Consider the following 19,317-nt stretch of genomic DNA (forward strand, 5'->3'; position numbering starts at 1 on the left):
AGGCACAACTATAAAAGTGTAGGGGGTCATGGTTGCCTCAATTGTTTCTACTAACTTGGCTTGTGTTTTTCAGGCATAATAAAAGCAGATCAAACTTGCATCAAAAACACAAGCCAAATTAGTAGAAACAATTGGGGCAACCTTGGCCCCCACCGCTTTTACAGTTGTGGCTATCTGCTTGGTGCTGGGCAAGGTTTCCTCAATTGTTTCTTTTAACTTAGCTTGTGTTATTGATAAAACTTAGAAGACACAATTGGGGCAACCTTGGCCCCCATCGGTTTTACAGTCGTGCTTTGCTTTGTGCTGGGCAAGGCTGCCCCAATGGTTTCTTGAAACTTGGCTTGTGTTTTTGATATCTCCACTTTAAATGGCTGGGCACTTTTGTTAACTTGGCATTTTTTCACATTGCCAATGTGTTTTTGTTTCAGATTCAAAGAGTATATTTGCATTAGAAAGGCGTCTTTCATCAATGGGTTTTCTGGATCTAATCAACTATCTTAAAGGAATATATGCAAAGATAATTCAATACTGTGAGATAAAGGTATTGATTAATTCAGTTCTCACCATTAGTACATAAACAGTGATTAAGAGGAAAGGCTGGTGACTAATCTTTAGGGACAAGTACTTAAAGCATCAGTGATCTCTGACTTTTAGAACATTCTCACAACTTTCTGTAGCTGCCTTGTGCACTGTGTATTCCCAGAAATGTTTTTCTTAAATATAGTAGTGATTTTTTTTTATTTGACTCTACATGTCCCAGGTCATTCATCTGTGTTCTGTTTATGAGTATTCGTTTCATTCAGTGTCAACCTTTTTTTGTGTAAAAAAAAAAAACTGGTGGTTGACAGGAACTTTTTTGATAAATTTGATATACATTTTACAATAAGCAAGTAAAAAAAGGGAACAAATACAAATATTATTCAGTTACAGAAAAAAAGAAATAAATAAATATTACCGTAATGCTGGCACAGCATCAAAATCACACTTTGGTTCAGGTGTATGATCATTTTAAAACTATAGTCAGGCTGTAAACTTTGAGCTGCTAAACAACAATGAAATATTTATTATTCTGTATTATTTATTTCTTAGCAGACACCCTTATCCAGTGGTTTAGAGGTAATATATAATACTGTTTACATTTTTTTTTTAATTCAAGATCATTATTTTCTTTTACTTTCATGGTTGCATTTCTGAGTCGTCCTGCATACCCATAGAAGTACCCCCGGTTGAAAACCCTGCCCTAGGGTTATCATCACTGGAACGAATAGGTGTCATGCACAAAACCCTCTACCACCTGCACAATGGGAATACATGCCATTAACCATTGGATCATGAATTACTCTGTATTGTGTCAAGAAGACAGGTGACAGAAATAATGTATAATCTTTATTAGAAACTTTATTAAAAACATAATAAGCCTTAAAGTATGAATAACTCAATCACACCCATGTAATAATTGGTGCTGGGCGCATGAGTGCTTACCTTTGAAGGTTAATCATAAATTAATTTGGCTGGAGGATTTTTCCCAGTGAAGACTGTCACTGTTAGATGTCTTGGGACAGCAAGATCTGGCAATTGAAATAATAACTTGTCTCCTGCATTTTAATATAATATATAATAATGTAGAAGACAGCAAATCACCCTCATCAGCAGAATGGTGTTACTGTAGATCATTATAGGTCTGAAAGGCTATTTACATTCACCTTCCTAACAAATCTTCATTTCAGTTTAATTTCCTTTCTGTCCTTGTTTTGCAGATGTGTCTGTCTCATCCAGTAAGCTTCTGTCATCATCTCCTTGTTTGGTTCCTGGTCACCATTTTTATTTACCCATTTATAATGGTGGTGTAAAACTTAATGTCTGGTTTGGTATTGAACTACAGTTTTGGAACCAACCAAATACTGTCCACCTTATTAGTTTTCTTTGTCCTATAGAAATATAATTTATTAATTTAAGATGCTACGCTGTATCATCAACTAAAGCAGGGGTTCTCAAACCCGGTTTAACAAATTATCAGTTCAATTAAGTGTCTAGTTAAGTAATTGAGAGCTCAGTTGGAATAAAAACCAGCAGACACGGGGTCCCCAGGACCGAGTTTGAGAAACCCTATGCTAAAGTTAATATTTATTGGTCTTAAAGTTTAACAAAAATAAGTTTACCATCATTGCGTGCAAGTTTTCTCTTACTCTGATGATTGCTTTTTGGCTGTAGTTTGAAGAATAGAAATGATAATGATACCCTGCTCTTGCAGTGTAACAGTTTCTCAGTTTCAAAACATCGGAAGACTGGGTGGTGCCAATACGAATTACCCCGGACGTATTGCACCCACCACAGAGTGAAAAAGAAAGATGCAAGGTAATACTGCAAGGTTACCTCTTGCAATTGTGGCTGAAAACAACCAGAAATAAGGGCAGAAAGAAGAAGCATGGATTTGATATTCATGCCTGTGAAAAAAGGAAACAATGTTAATGTTATGTTGTTTAAAATTAACACGAGTCAAGGAGTTGGACGACATTGCTGAAATGACCTTACAAAAGTTTTCATATAGCTTTTTTTTCAGATTCATGGCCCTGGGGGGGCACCAATCTTTATACGTTTATTATACACTCCTAGCCTCATCTAGATGTTTTAAAGGAGGGAAGGAGGTGGCGTGGTGGGAGGCAGACCGGGAGGCTAACTGTACATACAATCATATGATGATAATGACAAACAAGACCGTCTTTTGGCTGATAACTGCGCAGACGTGGAGAACTCTAGTCTTGTGCTGCACACTGAGACCGGGAACCAGCCAAGACTGACCTTAAATTGAATCTTACATATACATTTTATTTTGTACACTGACTGTCGCGGGTCAGGGGGTTTTAATTTCAATTTGAGGGTCTAGTTTTTAGTACAATTTTCACATTTGTTTCACTGTGATTAGCTTTGAAAATCAGTATGTGGTAAAAGGGTTTAAAACCCAGTAGCCTAGTGCTTAAATAGGTAGGGGTGGTATGTATGGTATATTAGTTCAAGTTTCTCAGATAACAACATTAATATATTTATATAAAAAACTGAATGTGCATGTACCTGGAAACAATCAGCAGTTTTTTCTCTGAGCTGCAAAGTTGGAAGAGTACTGTTTTGCTTCTGTTTTTCTTCTAAATCCTTGATTTTTTATATAATTTAATGTAAAGGTGTATCCATACAATAACAATTCATCCAAACCTAAATGGTAACTGTATTTATTTGTTATACACAGCAGTATGTGAGTATGGGAGTATGGGAGTGAGTAGTCCTTCAGTGAAAATGTGTTTGGCTATGATACTTGCTAACAGTATTCATTTTGTAATTAAGATTTATTTTTATCTTAACAAGTGTTATACAACAAAATCATCAATACATCTGTACAAACATCCAAAAAAACCATCAATGCATCAAAACACACAAAAACGGAAATAATGATAATTGACTATGCGTTACTAAAAGATAACTTTGCAAGGCCAAATCCTCTGAACCTCTGTTCCACAGCTTTGCATCAAATACATTGAATTTCCATCAATACACAACAACAACAATCAACAACAGATGAAAACAAAATGGAGAACTAGAAGGAAGGAAAAATAGAGAAGTAAGAAAGATAGATGCTTTTCAATGACAGGAGACTGTAAGATTATGGGATTGGAATCAGCCTGAATTGGTCAACATACAGCAGAAAAGGTTGCTGTGCCTTGAATAATTTTCCCCTGGATCCCCTCAGAGTGTATTTGATTTTTTCCAATTTCTGGGCACAACACCAAAGAGAACTGTATATGGGGAATGATTGATGGGTACTTTAAGAACGTTAGAGAGTGTCTCAAAAACAGATGACCAGAACGGAACCAGCTTGGGACAGGTCCAGTATATATGTATGAGTGAGGCAGTTTCTTGTAGATTTTAGCCAATCTGACTTTTGACAAATGTAGATGATGTACACTTTTAAATTGTATTAGCCCATGTCGGACACAAATTGATAAGGAGTGTATTCTACTGAGAATGGATTCCAACATTGCATCCAGAAACTCAAGGCCTATATCCTGCTCTCATGCAGTTTTTATTGATGATAAGGATGGGCAATGCAAAAACAGAATAATGGCGAAAACATTTCTGATATGATGCCTCTGCAATCAGGATTGAAATTAAGCAACTGATCAATATGGGATTCAGGTGGGAGCTGAGTTTGAGAGAGTTGTTCAAATGAAGCAAAGGTACCTTCAATATAAATGCCTTTGAGACAATATACCCCATTTCAATACCAGACGCTAAAGGCATTATCTTCAAGACAGTGATTGGCTTTGGTTGGCGCATACATTAAAAGTGATGGCAGACCGAAGAGCCTATGTATCTTAACAAGTTTGTCTTGTATTGTTATTGAAGTGTGCAGGATCCATTTCAAGTAAACATTGGGGGTAATACAGCACGAAACTTATACATATCACAGCAGACACACACAAAGCAAAATCCTAAACTGATGTGCCTACATAAGGTAGACATCAGCAGTTCACAGAAAACAGAACGTTTAATACACATGGGAAAAACAAGTATTGTAGTTTATTATAGATTTTGTACCACATGAAAATTCAAATGCGAAATGTTCCCAAGTGTGTTCAAGGTTTGAAACATTCTCGACGTGCTATGGGTTAACATCAACAAAGGCTAAATTTGGCCATATGTGCAGAGAGGAGAAATCACCCCTTTTAATTTCTTTAAACAATTAAAAACCTTTCTTTGAACAGCTCTGTTTGGTTGTGGAAACTGCATTGCCTTTGGCTTTATAAGCTTTAATTAGAAAAGTAGTCTGGGTTTTACAATCAATTTTTAAATACATTTTACTTCCAAATTAAATTATAATGCAGACAATAACAATACATTTTTTAAAATGTAACCCCATAAATGAATGTATTTACTACTCAGAACACTCCCTTAATCATGTGAAAAGTAAATAAAATAAAGACATATGCCCTTTTTTAAATTTAAAAATAATTTATTTTTAAATCCAGAGTGTTTCTCATTCAATACATATAGCAGCTCCTCTCTACTTTGAACTGGCTCTTAATTCCCAGGCCCTTCTAATGATATTTTGCTAGATTGTTTTTTAGTATTGTTCTGACAACAGGTCAAACTTAACAAATCAATCAATCATATAAATATAAATAAAATTAATACAATACATAAACATTAGTAGTGTATTAATGTTAAATAAATACAACTTTCCACTTTCCTGTTCTAACCACATGCTACACAATTCCCAGCTAAATATAACATTTCTAATTGCTATCAACTATGTAATTTATGGTGGACACAGACATGGGTTTTTGCCTTCAAATTCATGTGTAGCAATGTTTGTTCAAATATTCTGATATTTTCCTAGCACTAAAGACATTAATATTATTTCATACCGCTATTTTCACATCGCACTACTGAAGCCTTCTCCTTTTGATCAACCAATGAGCATTGACACAAAGCGAAATGGGAGGAGATTTGTGATGCGTGACAAAATTTAATTTGATCAAAATGAGCGCTTGGCTGATCAACAGGCAATGATTATACTGACATTAATGCTAGCCAATAGCAGCTAACAGAAATAGAAGCAGATGGTTTTATCATCTGTCTTAAAATTAAACATTTATTTGAACCTTTCTGATTTAAAAATGCTTATGAAGAACACATCATTAATATTTATGGTTAATATGCAGTCTGATGAATTTCAAACATTTTCTGATTATCTGCTTGTGCGCTTTTATCAAGACAGCACAGTATTAACTATTACCATGTTGCATTGCACTGAGTGCTCTCAGATTGAACAGAAAAGTGCTTTCAAGTGTATATACTGTAGAATTGAAGTGGGTGGACGTAAAAACATTCAGTTCTCTTGCCATCAGCATTGAAGCACAAGTTCTGGAGTGCTACAAAAGGGTAATCCTATCAAGAAGGAAATGGGTTTTGAACAGACACTGAACAGTGACCTGGAGGACCTCCTTGACCAGCTCAATTCACTCCCATAGCATACAGTCTAATTTCAGTGATTGCTGAGTCTATTTTATACGGGAGGTAGGCAGTATTGCAGGATACCATGGACACCAGTATTACAATAAGATACCTGAATCATGTATGTTGGAAATCCACTTGTTTTCACTACAGGCAAGCTTAACCCTTTCAGGACCAAGCATTTTTCAGTGGGATACTCCACCAGGACCAGGCTTTTTTTGGCTCTAGTTGACTCTCTTCTTAAATCATGTTAGGTATTTTTTTTATTATTATGTATACTGCTTAGAGATACATGTATAAAAACAGGTTATTCTAGGATCTGAGAGACCTTACAGTACTTCCTGAAAATATTGATGTTTGGGCAAACAAGACATTGTTTCACCTCAGGGTCTTTATAAGCAATAATGGACACTAGTCTCGATTATTGTGTCAAAATAAATATTTTTAAATAGAATAATAGTTCTTCACTCCATTATTATCAGTAATAAGGGAAACAAACGTATCTGATAAATGTACTTCCTGAAACATGATCTGCTTATAGTCACTCATTTCTTGATATTCATAAATGTTGTAAAAAACATATATTAAAACACATGAGACAGAATACATGTTCTAATATAACGAAGTCAAATACATCAGATTTAAAGATTTTACCCTATGTTTTGTCTCTGCGTGCTGCTGTGAAATGTCTCCCCTCTTTAAACATTAAACACCCTTCTCAGTGTCGTCACACGAAAACATAATCAGATATATTCAATATGATATGTGTTAACAAACTGTACTGCAAAGTATGGTGGCCCAGTAAGTCAAAGAAACGAAGTGCATTTTTTATCGTGTTTACCCGATCACGGACCTGGAAAGACACTTAAAGGGTTAAAAGTTTCATCACATATTTTCACAGTGGACCTAGCGGTCTACGGTTTATCCGCCAACAAAACTGCTATGTGCACTGTAGCGCCAACCAGTGGTGGTGCTAGCTGATTGGAGGCCCTAAGAGGCAATATTTTTGCCCCCCTCCCCCTCCCCTTTTTGGTTTTTATTTTGTATTACCCTCTCCTTTATGTTGTAATTGATTGCTATTAATCTGACTCTGATTCTTAATTAAAATTTTGATAGACCTCTACATTGTGAAATGAATTTAGCTAAAACAGTAACAGGGAGCTTTTTGCTCCAGAACAAAATTTGTTACTGATTTTTTCATAAGTTATTTTCTCTCAAGTTTAAAGGTGCAAACCTAGAACGAGACAACGTAGGTATGTAAAAGAGAAATAAAATTAATATTTTTGGAAAATTAGCTGGAGTTTATTTGCAGTTAGAAAAAATGGAGCAAATTTTGCCCTGGAGCAAAACGCTTTGAAAGTTGTCCTGTGAATGTTTGGTGCGTCCAGAGCAGAACAGAGCAACACTCATTTGTTGTGCTACTGATGAGACATATGGAAACTCGACTGAAAAAATGATGTATTACTTGCAACAGCAGAGAATTTCTATTTAAAGACAAGTCTGCCTGCTTTCTGTGTTCAGCTTGCTTACATTTGCAACATGAATAGATGGGCTATCAAACAGGCTGAATACATCCAGTTCATTTGTTATCCACAGTCCCACCAGTTACACAGAGATCTCAGTTTTTCCATATCAATGCAATGAAACATAATTGTTATGATTTTAATGTATTGATAGTCAAGCATCAGGAGAGTTAACATTGTTACAAGACAGAAAGATGTTAAGATTCACATTGAGACTGATGTGTAAAACATTTCATTTGATTTGTTTTAACCCTTTGTGGTCCATTTATTCAGCGCGTCTCAGGCGTGTCAGGTCCAATTTATTTTCACACGCGCAGTTTATTTTAGACATGCTTTTTTCACAGTAAAACAGGTTTAACCCTTTGCGGTCCATTGTCGGACTGGGTCCGACATTGCAATTATTCCTCACAGGTCCTTTGTCGGACTGGGTCCGACATCATTATAGCAACGCAATAAACGGGTGTTTAGTCGAGAAAACCATTCAATTGCCGAGTGGTAGCGACAGGAGCCGAGACAAGTCGGGAAAAAAAAAAAAAAAAAAAAAAGGCGTATTTCATGAATAGTCATACATGGTATCAGGTATCAGATAATGGGCGTCCATAGTAAACAAGCTGGCTAAGTGCGTCAGCGCACTGAGACTATCATGGACATTTGCAGAGCTTTTTTCAGATGTTATAGTAATAAAATAATGACTTGGATCGCATTATTGAGGAGTTTGGTGATAAAACGAGTGATCTGGAGATGATCGATCGGTATGTACGACTATTATTATTATCATTATTTATTTCTTACATAGCTGAACGCTATAGCAAACAAAAGGCTGGGGCGGGGCTGGAGATGCCTAGTGTGTGCTTTGTTGATATGCAGGGCCATTTAAACCCGTTTGACTGTGGAAAAAAATACTTTTAAACAGCGCGTATAAAATTAACTGCGCGTGTGAAAATAAATTAGACCTGGCGTGCCTGACGCGCGATTAATAAATGGACCGTAAAGGGTTAAAAGGCACTGCATATCAACAGGACACTCAGTACTGCATCTCCAGCCCCACCCCACCCCTTGTTCGCTGTATTTTTCACATACCTCTTCATAGTCGTGCATACCTGTGTGGTCCATTGGTTAAAGAAAAGGGCTTGTAACCAGGAAGTCCCTGGTTCAAATCCCACCTCAGCCACTGACTCATTGTGTGACCCTGAGCAAGTCACTTAACCTCCTTGTGCTCCGTCTTTCGGGTGAGACGTAATTGTAAGTGACTCTGCAGTTGATGCATAGTTCACACACCCTAGTCTCTGTAAGTCGCCTTGGATAAAGGCGTCTGCTAAATAAACTAATAATAATAATACCGATAAATCATCTCCTGATCACTTGTTTTATCACCAAACTCCTCAATAATGCGATCCAAGTCATTATTTTATTACTATTAACATCTAAAAAAAGCTCTGCAAATGTCTGTGATATACACTGTGGCTGTGTTGACCAAGAAGTCCATCAAGTGTTTCCTAGGTGTTGCTGAAATGGCAGCGCTTGAACATGTCAAATCTGGACACCTATCAGTGTTGTACACTATGGTGTTTTTGATAGAGTAGTATAGATGAAGTGCATGTTATACAAGAGCTGTGTCTTATACAGGGGATGTAGCCAGGGGTGCGTGTTATAATCTAATAATTACGGTAAGCATCTGTGCTGGTGGAAACAGCTTTGATCAAATGAGAGCTACAGAATGTAGTGTTATTTATGCTTTTTTTATTAAAGTATGATGAAAACTCAAGCCTGAGGTGTTTCCAGCTCCCAATTAAGAAAGAAAAAAAAAGTGAATACTGCAGAATGCAAAAACTGTCATACTCCTGAAGCAATAATAACAAACACTGTGGTTAATTCTTTAAGTAACAGAAAACATTTTATGACACTGTAATATAGGTTTGGTATTTATGTTATTTCGTCAGCTTCAAAATATCAGATCAGGAATTGAACTTGCTTTGATTTTTCAATGATTATGTGCCAGCTTCTGAGGATGGATAAAGCAGAGTAATGGGCAGTGAATATATATATGCATATACAGGTGATTCTGTGTATTACACTTGATTGGAATATGTCAGAGATTTCTAGTTGCAGTGATACATACTAATATCTTTCCAGTGTGCTGCAAGTTATCCACAGGCCTACAGTAAGCCACAAGAATCAAATAAAGTACACAATCACAGCATGCAATTAAAGATGTAGATATGTTTTGTTAGAATTTATATCTGGATAAACTCTCAATACAATGTAAAAAATACAAGTTCTTGAAAAGGTCAATGTCAGTGACTGAGGAGAGACACATACTCTATACAGTGCTAGGACTGGCACTTTGGCAAGGGGTAGGTGTTCTACAGTTTTAAACTGTCACTGCAAGAGCAAAATACGGTAAGCAGTGCTCTGAGTCTTTGTATACTGTATAGCAGATACAAAAAAGCAATTATGTCAGGACGTTTTGGACTACAAGTCCTTCTTCAGTTGGATGGAAAACTATATATATATATATATATATATATATATATATATATATATATATATATATATATATATATATATATATATATATACACACATACAGCAGTCTTGATCATATCCCAAAATGCAACTTGAAAACCCCCAAACACGACATTATTATGTGATTGGCTACTTATATAATCACTGATTTGACTATCCTTCAACAAATGTCCGAGCTACACTGTTAGACAATCGGGTAATACTATGTGCTATCTAAAAATAACATTTGGTCCACAGTTGCAGCTATGTGCTATGAAATGTGAACCTCCAATAGAAGATGAATAAATGGATTGTTGTTTGATTATATTACCTCTAATTTTCTCTTATTTTCTGAAAGCAGAAAAACTATTTCTCAGGTACATTGAAGTTGATGTTGCCAATGTCACTTGGGAAACAGATATTTGTTGTATTACTTGCACAAATTCCTGTTAGTGAAAACCAATGAAAAATACATATCAATAAAATATCAGCACTCAAGCTTTGTGTGTACCCCTGCAGTACAACAGGATCCACAGTTTCTGTCCAGATGTGTTTTTCTGTTTTACAATTTCAAAGTAATACCATTCTCATTACAGTTGGTTTTACAATTCTGTTCCTGCTGCTGGCTATAGAAAGGGATGCTATGACAATTCAATGAGCATTATTTCACACAACATATTGTAATACATACCATGCTTTGATCAATACATCTCTTTTGAAGACATTTTGAAAAGTAGATCATTAAAGACTGGACTGAGTCATGAACAAGCAGTACCAATCATAATTGTTTCATTATGTTGAGTAATGAGGTCAACATGAGAAAGGAAGGGGTGCTTAATAGTAATAACCTCACACTAACTGGTTATGAAACAACTTGTTTCAATTAGATTTTGTATTAAAGCAAAAATAGAAACCATATGGAAAAATGGACTGAAAAATAAATGGTTCAGGGAACAAAATGCTTGTTTACATGGCAGTGAAGTTTAACACCGCAGAACAGTTATGATTTATGCCCCATAACATATCATGCATGATTACCAGAGGCATATCAAATTTCCATTTCTGAGCAACATTTGAAAGTCTAACATGTCTTATCCAGGAAAACTAAAGAAGTATGCTGCAGCAAAGTATCCATTTTATGAATGTACTAATTGGTTATCTTAAAATTATTAAAATGTCCATGATAGTTAAACACATTTACTATGATACTTTGATACACTGTATGCTTAAGTGGTGCACATTAGTTTGCATGCAAAAATATGTGTGGGAAGATAAGTGGTTTACATTGGAATTGTAAAGCAGACAGGCATCCAAGACAGAATCAAGTCTTACTCATAAGAAGGCCCAGACGGAATCTGCAGGGAATTTTTCCAAATTCTGCGGATCATTTTACCTAAATTCTGTGGAAAATCTGCGGAAATGAATACATTTGATTTTATGTAAAAGGCTATAAGGCTTTTATGAATAAAAATAATATGACAAATACTGCAATGTACATATTTGCTGTTTATTAACCTTTATCCATAATGTTGAAGATACGTAGAAAAATTAAACAAGATGCATTTTTTTTTTTTATTACCAGCACGTTAAACAATATTTATTAAGACAGTGTTTCATAACGTTTATTTAAAACTAAGCATTTGGCTAAAACTATCATCTAAACCCATAAAGAAAATATCAAGTAGCATAAAAAATAAGCATTAATTGAATATTTGATATATTATAATGGAGAATTTAATCCCCAATCAAATAACATTCAATGTTTTCATATAGTAGCTTACTAATGTGATTCATACAATTTATGCTTGACATAATGCTATTGACAGTAGGCTATTGAAAATGTAGGCTACTTGGAGGAATCTTTAAACACATGAAACTGGACATTAGCTGATGCATGATTTTGTGCAATAATACTAATCTTTTTTTTTTTTTTATAAATTTAGTCGTCGCCAATTATTTTACCCCGATTTTCACCCCAATTTAGCATGCCCAATTATTATCTGTATCCCCGGCTCACCGCTCACAACCCCCATGCCGACTCGGGAAACGGAGGCTGGAACACGCGTCCTCCGAAACGTGCTCCTGCCAAGCCGTCATTTTTCGCACTGCAGATCCACAGCAATGCCACCAGACCTATAGTGCCGGAGGACAACACAGATCTGGCGGCTCTGCTGCAGAGCCACAGGCGCCCTATCGGCCACAGGGGTCGCTGATGCGCGGTGAGCCGTGGATTCCCCTGCCGACCTAAGCCCTCCCTACCCGGGCAGCGCTCAGCCAATTGTGCGCCGCCCCCTAGGAATCAATAATACTAATCTTAATGCTGCTGTTGGCTAGTTCACTTGAGGACAAGATCTGCTACCCATGCCTACAGTGCAAACTAGATAATAATAATAATAACAATAATATATTGTGTATTCTTACCTGCTTGATTTTTAGCTTTTCTGTTGATGTGCCTCTGAGATTTCATAGGTAATCGATCGAGTACTGACAGAATATATAAAAAAGCATATCCCCATCTTCATAGAAATTGCCTGGAAATTGTTGAGCACGATCCCGTGCACTCATTTTGGTTGAAATGTTTTTCCTGGCATCATCAGGGTTTTACTTCCTGTTTTTGTCTGATTTTAGCATTTCAGTCTCGTTTTTGATAACTACTCAATATTGGAAGCTATCAATCTTTCAAATCAAATTATTGTGTGCTGATCATGATTTTTTTTTGACATTTTCTGCGGTCTTGAGTGAATTCTGCGCATTTTCGTCAAAAATCAGCCAAGCCGCATATTCTGTTTGGACCTGCTCATAAGGATGTTAAAATATCATTTAGTAAAAACTAGGTAATTATTTACGAAGTACAATGTGCTTCTATAAAAATAGCCACTGCTAGATCTTTTGAGTTCAAATGTACCAGTAAACTGTGCTTTACATTGTGGAGAACGTATTTACAAATATTTGTTTTCTGGTACTCTGTTTTATCCATGTCAGGGTTTCTCAAACCCAGTCCCCTGTGTCTTCTGGTTTTCATTCCAGCTGAGCTCTCAATCACTTAACTAAACCCTTAATTGAACTAAATTAGACCTTTCTACTTGTTTTCAGCTCTTAAACTGTTGCAGTTCAAGTTAATTATAAAATGTTATAGCTAACTTGAAATCTGCAACTGTTTAAGAGCTGAAAACAAGTAAAAAGGTCTAATTCAACAAATTATCAGTTTAATTGTCTAGTTGAGTAATTGAGAGCTCAGTTGGAATGAAAACCAGCAGACACAGGGGGTCCCCAGAACCGAGTTTGCGAGCCCTGATCCATGTGCAGTAGTCTGAATTGAAGTTAGTTCTCATTTTTAGAGACCTATTTAATCAATTCCAAAGTTATCAGAATGAGAAGCCAAGCCATCCTCACCCTTTAGCTGCCAATACGTTCCCTGCACTTCACTCATCAACTACCATTAAGAAAAAACATAAAACACTTGCAATGAGCTTTTCTGGTATAGCCTCTAACATACTAAAAACACAGAAAACAGCCTCAGCCCATTCATTTCTACTCTTGCAAATACTTCCCATAAACAGATGCTTAACTTTTTATAACTCAGCTGTGATACTACAAGTAATAATGACTTGTACAAAGGTTCCTTTTTATAAACATTGGGCCATTTACGAAAGGGCACTAAATGTAGCTGTAACGTGCACCATAAATCTAAATTTACTGTCCCATTTACCTACAGAGAACGCATTAATTAACATGCACACTATTTGGCTAATTTACATGCCATACCGTGCACACTACACGTATTGTGAGCAATAATTTAATGTGCATGAAAAATGTCCAAGACTTACCTATGACCACCGTGATATCAAATTTCCACTGCTCTATATGAAAATCTCAGTGCAAGTATGCCTCCATGACGCCAGATAGATTTCAGCCCAGAAAAATAGGTTTAAATAGTATACCTATCAGTGGTTAAAGCCTGGTTTCCAAATGAACTAATTATCGCTCACTTTAAGGTGCACACTATGATTATCACCCTTTAGTAAATACGGTGTGAATAAAGCTCATCTCATTATTCAGAGCGGGGTGCCCCATTTAAATACATTATCATGCATTACCATACAAATCACATATTCTATATTTCTGGTTGACAAAAAAAAAAAAAAAAAAAAAAAAAGAACCCTAACTTTAATAAAGCACGTAGCTACAAGGCAATAAAATGGAAGTGAACAACAAAAGGGAATAAAGCATGAAAAACTCAAGACTATTTTAATGGTAAGTCATACTTCTGCACATCATTTCAGAACAGATACAAATATATTCAGCAGTTTTACATTTTACTTTGCGACTTAATTGTGCAGTCCCCTACAACAGACTCAACACAAGCTTGTGCTGACAAATGGAAACAGATGCTCCAAACACTTGATTTCATACTTGAGTGAGTATTTATTGTGTAATCATAATTTTGGTCATTGAATCACTTTTTACAGTATTACATTTAACATACAGCATTTCATAAGCTCAATTCAATCACTGACTTTGTTAGTATTCTTCAAGTTGTAATCATAAACAAGTCCAAATAATGATATGCACCCCATGTATTAATTAACAAGGACCAAATAATTAGTGGCGTATGGTCAAAAAATATAACGTGTTTGACTCAAGAGAAAATACAACTCCTCTATACTTGGCCTGAGAATAAATGTATAGTTAAGACAAAACTCACATAACATACTGACCATTTTCTTATCAATAAAAGCTAAAAATGCATTGCAATTAAATAAATCTTTATGCACCAGACGTTTGCTTTCAAGGGCACACACATAGAGAATAGCTTGGACAAAAATAGGACATGTAAAATGCATCAGGAAAGCCATTCACCCTAATCAGCTTTTAATACAGTACTCCAAAAAGTTTAACATGCACAATATATTTGATGTAATTTCTTAATTGACCATTATACATCTGCTTTTTTGTAACCAATGCCATGCATGACAGAGATGTTCCCACATTAAAGGATATTTAAAAAACTATCTTTTTGGTCTGTCGATGTCATCAATAGCTGCTAACAGTTTCTGTCTCGCCTTCTTGTTTATGTGGGATCCGAGGCAAACATTCACCAGATTGGTCAGCTGCTTGATGGAATACTCCTGGCCAAAAAAAACACATTTGTATTACCCAGACAGAAAGGAACAAACTACCTTCTATTCTAACTAGGGAAAGCTATGTCATTTGAACTGACACTATTTTTTCTTAACATAAAAAAAGCAGTTCATCATCTTGCATCATGCAGATGTCATCGTCATGTTTCTTTACTTTATTATTTCATGTCACCTGCAAGTTGTTTTTTTAACAATCTGTATAAACAGTCTAATAGGTCCTAATTGTTTCTCAATACAATCATCTGTGAATGTTAAACATTTTTGTAAAACAAAGAAATGTTTGCTAAATCGAATACATGTTTCTGATTTTGTTGATAGGAAACTGTACACGTATACACAATTTAGTAAGAGCAACAAGGTTTCCTTCTTTGTACACTAAAGGATTCTTTAAACAAAAAAGAGAGCTGCTTTATGATCTGTACAGTGTTACCTTCAAAAGGGCAATTTAATCAAACTTATGGACTCATCCCTGGTCTTCCCCAGTTATTTTAATATATGTCTAAGTACATTTCAAGATTAATCTAAATCAATTTTCTATTTGCTCCTCAGTTATTTGCCATTGGGGTCCTGCAAAAAAAATGTAAGCCCAAGAAGTATAATATCAGCGAGGTGTAGTGGGCTTTGAATTAGATCTTTAAGAGACATATCATTGTTAATTACTTCACCATGCTAGGAAGAAACCCAACCTTTTTTACAATTTGCCTGAGGTTCTCAACAAAACCAATTTATTTGCATGAAAACGGAAAAAGGTCATGAAGAATTGCAGTTAAAATGACTTAATTAAAAGGCAGTAAAGTACACCTTCTTAAATGCAGATGAAAACAGAAAAACATTCCTCTTACAATGGCGTATTATTATTTGTATGGATGCACTGAATCCAAGTTTTAGGGATTCGGCCGAATACCGAATCCATCTCAAAAGATTAGGCCGAATATCAAATCTGCAAAAACTGTCAAGAAAATTGAAGGACACTGGAATTAAAAACAGACTGGCAGCTACTAACAAGGGATGCGCACAATCTATAGTTTTGAACCTTTTAGTTCATAGTATTTTTTATTACCGAATGGAAATATATCCCTGAATAAGATTTCAGTTTGAAACTTACACAATTTACCACTAGCCCCCTCCCCCTACAACAGAAACGTCAAAATACAGAACCGCCTAACCTAACTTTGCCTAACCCTCTATTTTCTTTAATGATGTTTCAACCTATGTCACCTGATCTGAGAACTATGAGGAAAAAATTACTGTGATGAGTGACCTGAATTTCCCTGCGAAATAAAACCCACCAGTAATTTAGGGAGTTGAGAGCTGCGAGTTCATCAAACTTGTTCTTGTTATTAAATACAACAGTTACATTCAATACCGGATTTGTGTCTTTTATTTAAAGAACTGCACACACTGGAGGGATGTATTAAAATGGATTTGCGTCTGGGCAGATATAGGAGTCAGATTCGGTTCACCGGACCCTGCTCAAAAAGTAGGTATTCGGGCTGAATCCGAAACCGAATCCTGGATTTGGTGCATCCCTAATTATTTGTGGCCGACAAGCTGTTTATGGGTTAAACTTTTCAAGGGGTACATGTATTTCCATGCGTTCTGATACAAAAAAAAGAAAATTATTTGTTGGCTTCATTTTGTAACTAGTCTCAGCCGGCAACATCAGGTAATGTGGTATAAAATATGAGAACAAATGCAGTTTCCCCCAAAGGGGTCTTAATGAATTTTTCTTCCAGAGAGAAACCCACCTTCCTGCCTAGAACTACATCTGGAGCTGGAATTCTTCCCTGTGGGGAGACTAAAGCTTGGTACCTCAGCTAACCATAATCACCTACTATAATAATGCTACACAATGCCAGGCACAGCTCATTTTCATTCTAAAAAGCCAAAAATGAACATGCTTCATCTACTGTTGGTATACAGTCTGTCTCAAACACACAGAAAACAGTGTGGCAGAATTACTGTACAGTGTCCACAATTACTCCCACAATTTTGAAAAGCATGTTATACAATGTAGTAATTAATATACATACAATTCATTACTCTTTACTCGTATTAGCACTGACAGCAGACCCCTTCTTGTAATGAAACTATTTTGGTTCACTGCTTGTTCTTTATACTTCAGTCAGTGAGATAAACATGTTCAAGTACTACACTCTAAATCAAAACAATCAGTTTCTTCCTGGTACATAATCACTTTTGTGCAGTAGGCCATGTGGCCTGCTTCCTGCAAGACCATTGAAGTGAAACTGTGCTACAGCACAGAAATATATGGGTAACGCTTTATATTGTGTGGCATAAATTAATATTAAATAGACATGCAATTGCATATTAAATTAATGTTAAATTAACATTTAATAAATATGCAATAGCTGGTTTCTTGCTAAATGTTAACCAACTGTCAACTGAAAATGTAATTGCATATCATGTCCGTTTATATTAAGTTTTGTTACCCTTGAAAATATGTAATAATTTCCCATTGTTTACATGTTTTTAATTGAAAATACAGTTAATCTGACTTAGATGTTAATGGAAAAGTAACAAGGAATAATTGAACGTAAATGTAATATGAATTGCATATCTATTAAATATTAATTTATGCCACGCAATATAAATCGTTAGCAATATATGACAATATCAACACTGCTTTTAAGGTTTCTCCTTATTTTTAGGGCCTATCCATTTATTGCAGACAAGGCTACATTTTGGAGGCCCACAATATTCTAGCATTATATTGATGTTCATATATTGTTGCAGTTGACTGTACACTAACGTCACTTTAATCCCAGAAAATATGCAAAATACACTGAAGTGGTAAAACTTAAAATAAGACATATGGCAGGTTTCATTTTTCATACTATTAGGACAGGGTTGGTACCATCTTTTAATCATTTGTATATTATGATTTGAGCAAAAATACTTAGAACAAGCATGACGACAATAAAGTTGGTAGCAAATCATGTGTTACCCTGTGGTTCTTGATGAACTCTTCCATATCGTTCTCAGTCAGATAGTAGGCTTTAATGTAGGTCTCCACAAACTCTTTATCTGGAATGGGCCTGATGTCGGTCAGCTTCTCCAGCTTCATTAAAAACTGCTGAAAGTCCAGTTGCATCAGGGCACGTCCTTCATTGCTGCATTTCTTGACATTAGCATAGCTGAAGAGGGAAAGAGGGCACAGTGAAATGACCGCTAGGGAATGTACAAATACATTCAAAGCACTCCAGAAAAGAAAGTGAATATGTCATTCAAAGCAGATCTTTGTTGACTGCCCATCCTCACCATCCTGAAAAAGCAGGTCCGGAACAGACAGACACCAGAGATGGCTCGATAAGGCCCATCATACTTAGAAAAAATCCAGACTTTATGTCAGCCCTGTACATTGTATATGTAAATACTAATATAATATTGTATAAAGTGGTATTTATTTATTTATTTACATTTTTAATGAATTAATAATGTCAACTGTTCAATACTGCTTTTGCACACATCTTAATCCTGCATCGCACGTGGTTGTTTGAATGCCTATATACCGGAAACAATGCTAAATATTTTTCTAATGTGTAAGACACCTTCAAACACCACATGATCACTATAGGCAGGGCTACTGAATTACCTTACAGGGTCACCTAGCCTTTTTGTAACTATTGGTTACAGACCACTTTCAGTTCCACTCACATATAATAATGTATAGGTACAAATGGTTCTGACATATTCCCTATCCCCTCTGACTTCTTTTTTCTAAATAAAAAAAACCCGAGGAATTAGTGCAGAGGAAAAAAAAACTCCAAAAGTCCCTTTCTTCGTGAATTAAATGTATGGCATTTACATTTTGAAACTTTGCAAGAAAAACAGGTTTAGCATGTCCCTGTGTACAGTGGCGAATACATCTAGCTACCTTGTCCACATGGTATGATTTTACAGCTGGGTGAGCTGGGGACAAACATTCAGACCAATGCCAAGATGCTGCTCAGTGTGATTCGGCACAGATCAACCCACTTCCTGTATATAGTGTACAACTTGAAGACTGGTACATTAAATATTCTGAAAACTTTCTGGACAACCGCTCTCTGAAGCAAGTACAAGCCTGTAAAGTGGACACATTAGCATTACTTCTAGTTTTCCTTTTCAGTTCAACGTAC

At 35.8% G+C, this 19,317-nt stretch overlaps 1 protein-coding gene across 3 annotated transcripts in view; it reads right to left on the bottom strand.

The window, feature by feature from the left end:
• Nucleotides 1-14,268: 14,268 nt before the first annotated feature.
• vps50 (VPS50 EARP/GARPII complex subunit) overlaps nucleotides 14,269-19,317 on the bottom strand; it is a 164,146-nt gene continuing 159,097 nt past the window's right edge. For all 3 annotated transcript variants that reach the window (XM_059012400.1, XM_059012390.1, XM_059012389.1), the window contains 2 exons: nucleotides 18,144-18,333; nucleotides 14,269-15,163 (listed from right to left, as the gene is read on the bottom strand). In XM_059012400.1, coding sequence (XP_058868383.1) covers nucleotides 15,044-15,163; nucleotides 18,144-18,333 — 310 coding nt within the window. In that variant the 3' untranslated portion in view covers nucleotides 14,269-15,043. The remainder of the gene's footprint in view (nucleotides 15,164-18,143; nucleotides 18,334-19,317) is intronic.

This window comes from Acipenser ruthenus, chromosome 3 (assembly GCF_902713425.1).
Source record: "Acipenser ruthenus chromosome 3, fAciRut3.2 maternal haplotype, whole genome shotgun sequence".
In the NCBI taxonomy this organism is placed as follows: domain Eukaryota; kingdom Metazoa; phylum Chordata; class Actinopteri; order Acipenseriformes; family Acipenseridae; genus Acipenser; species Acipenser ruthenus.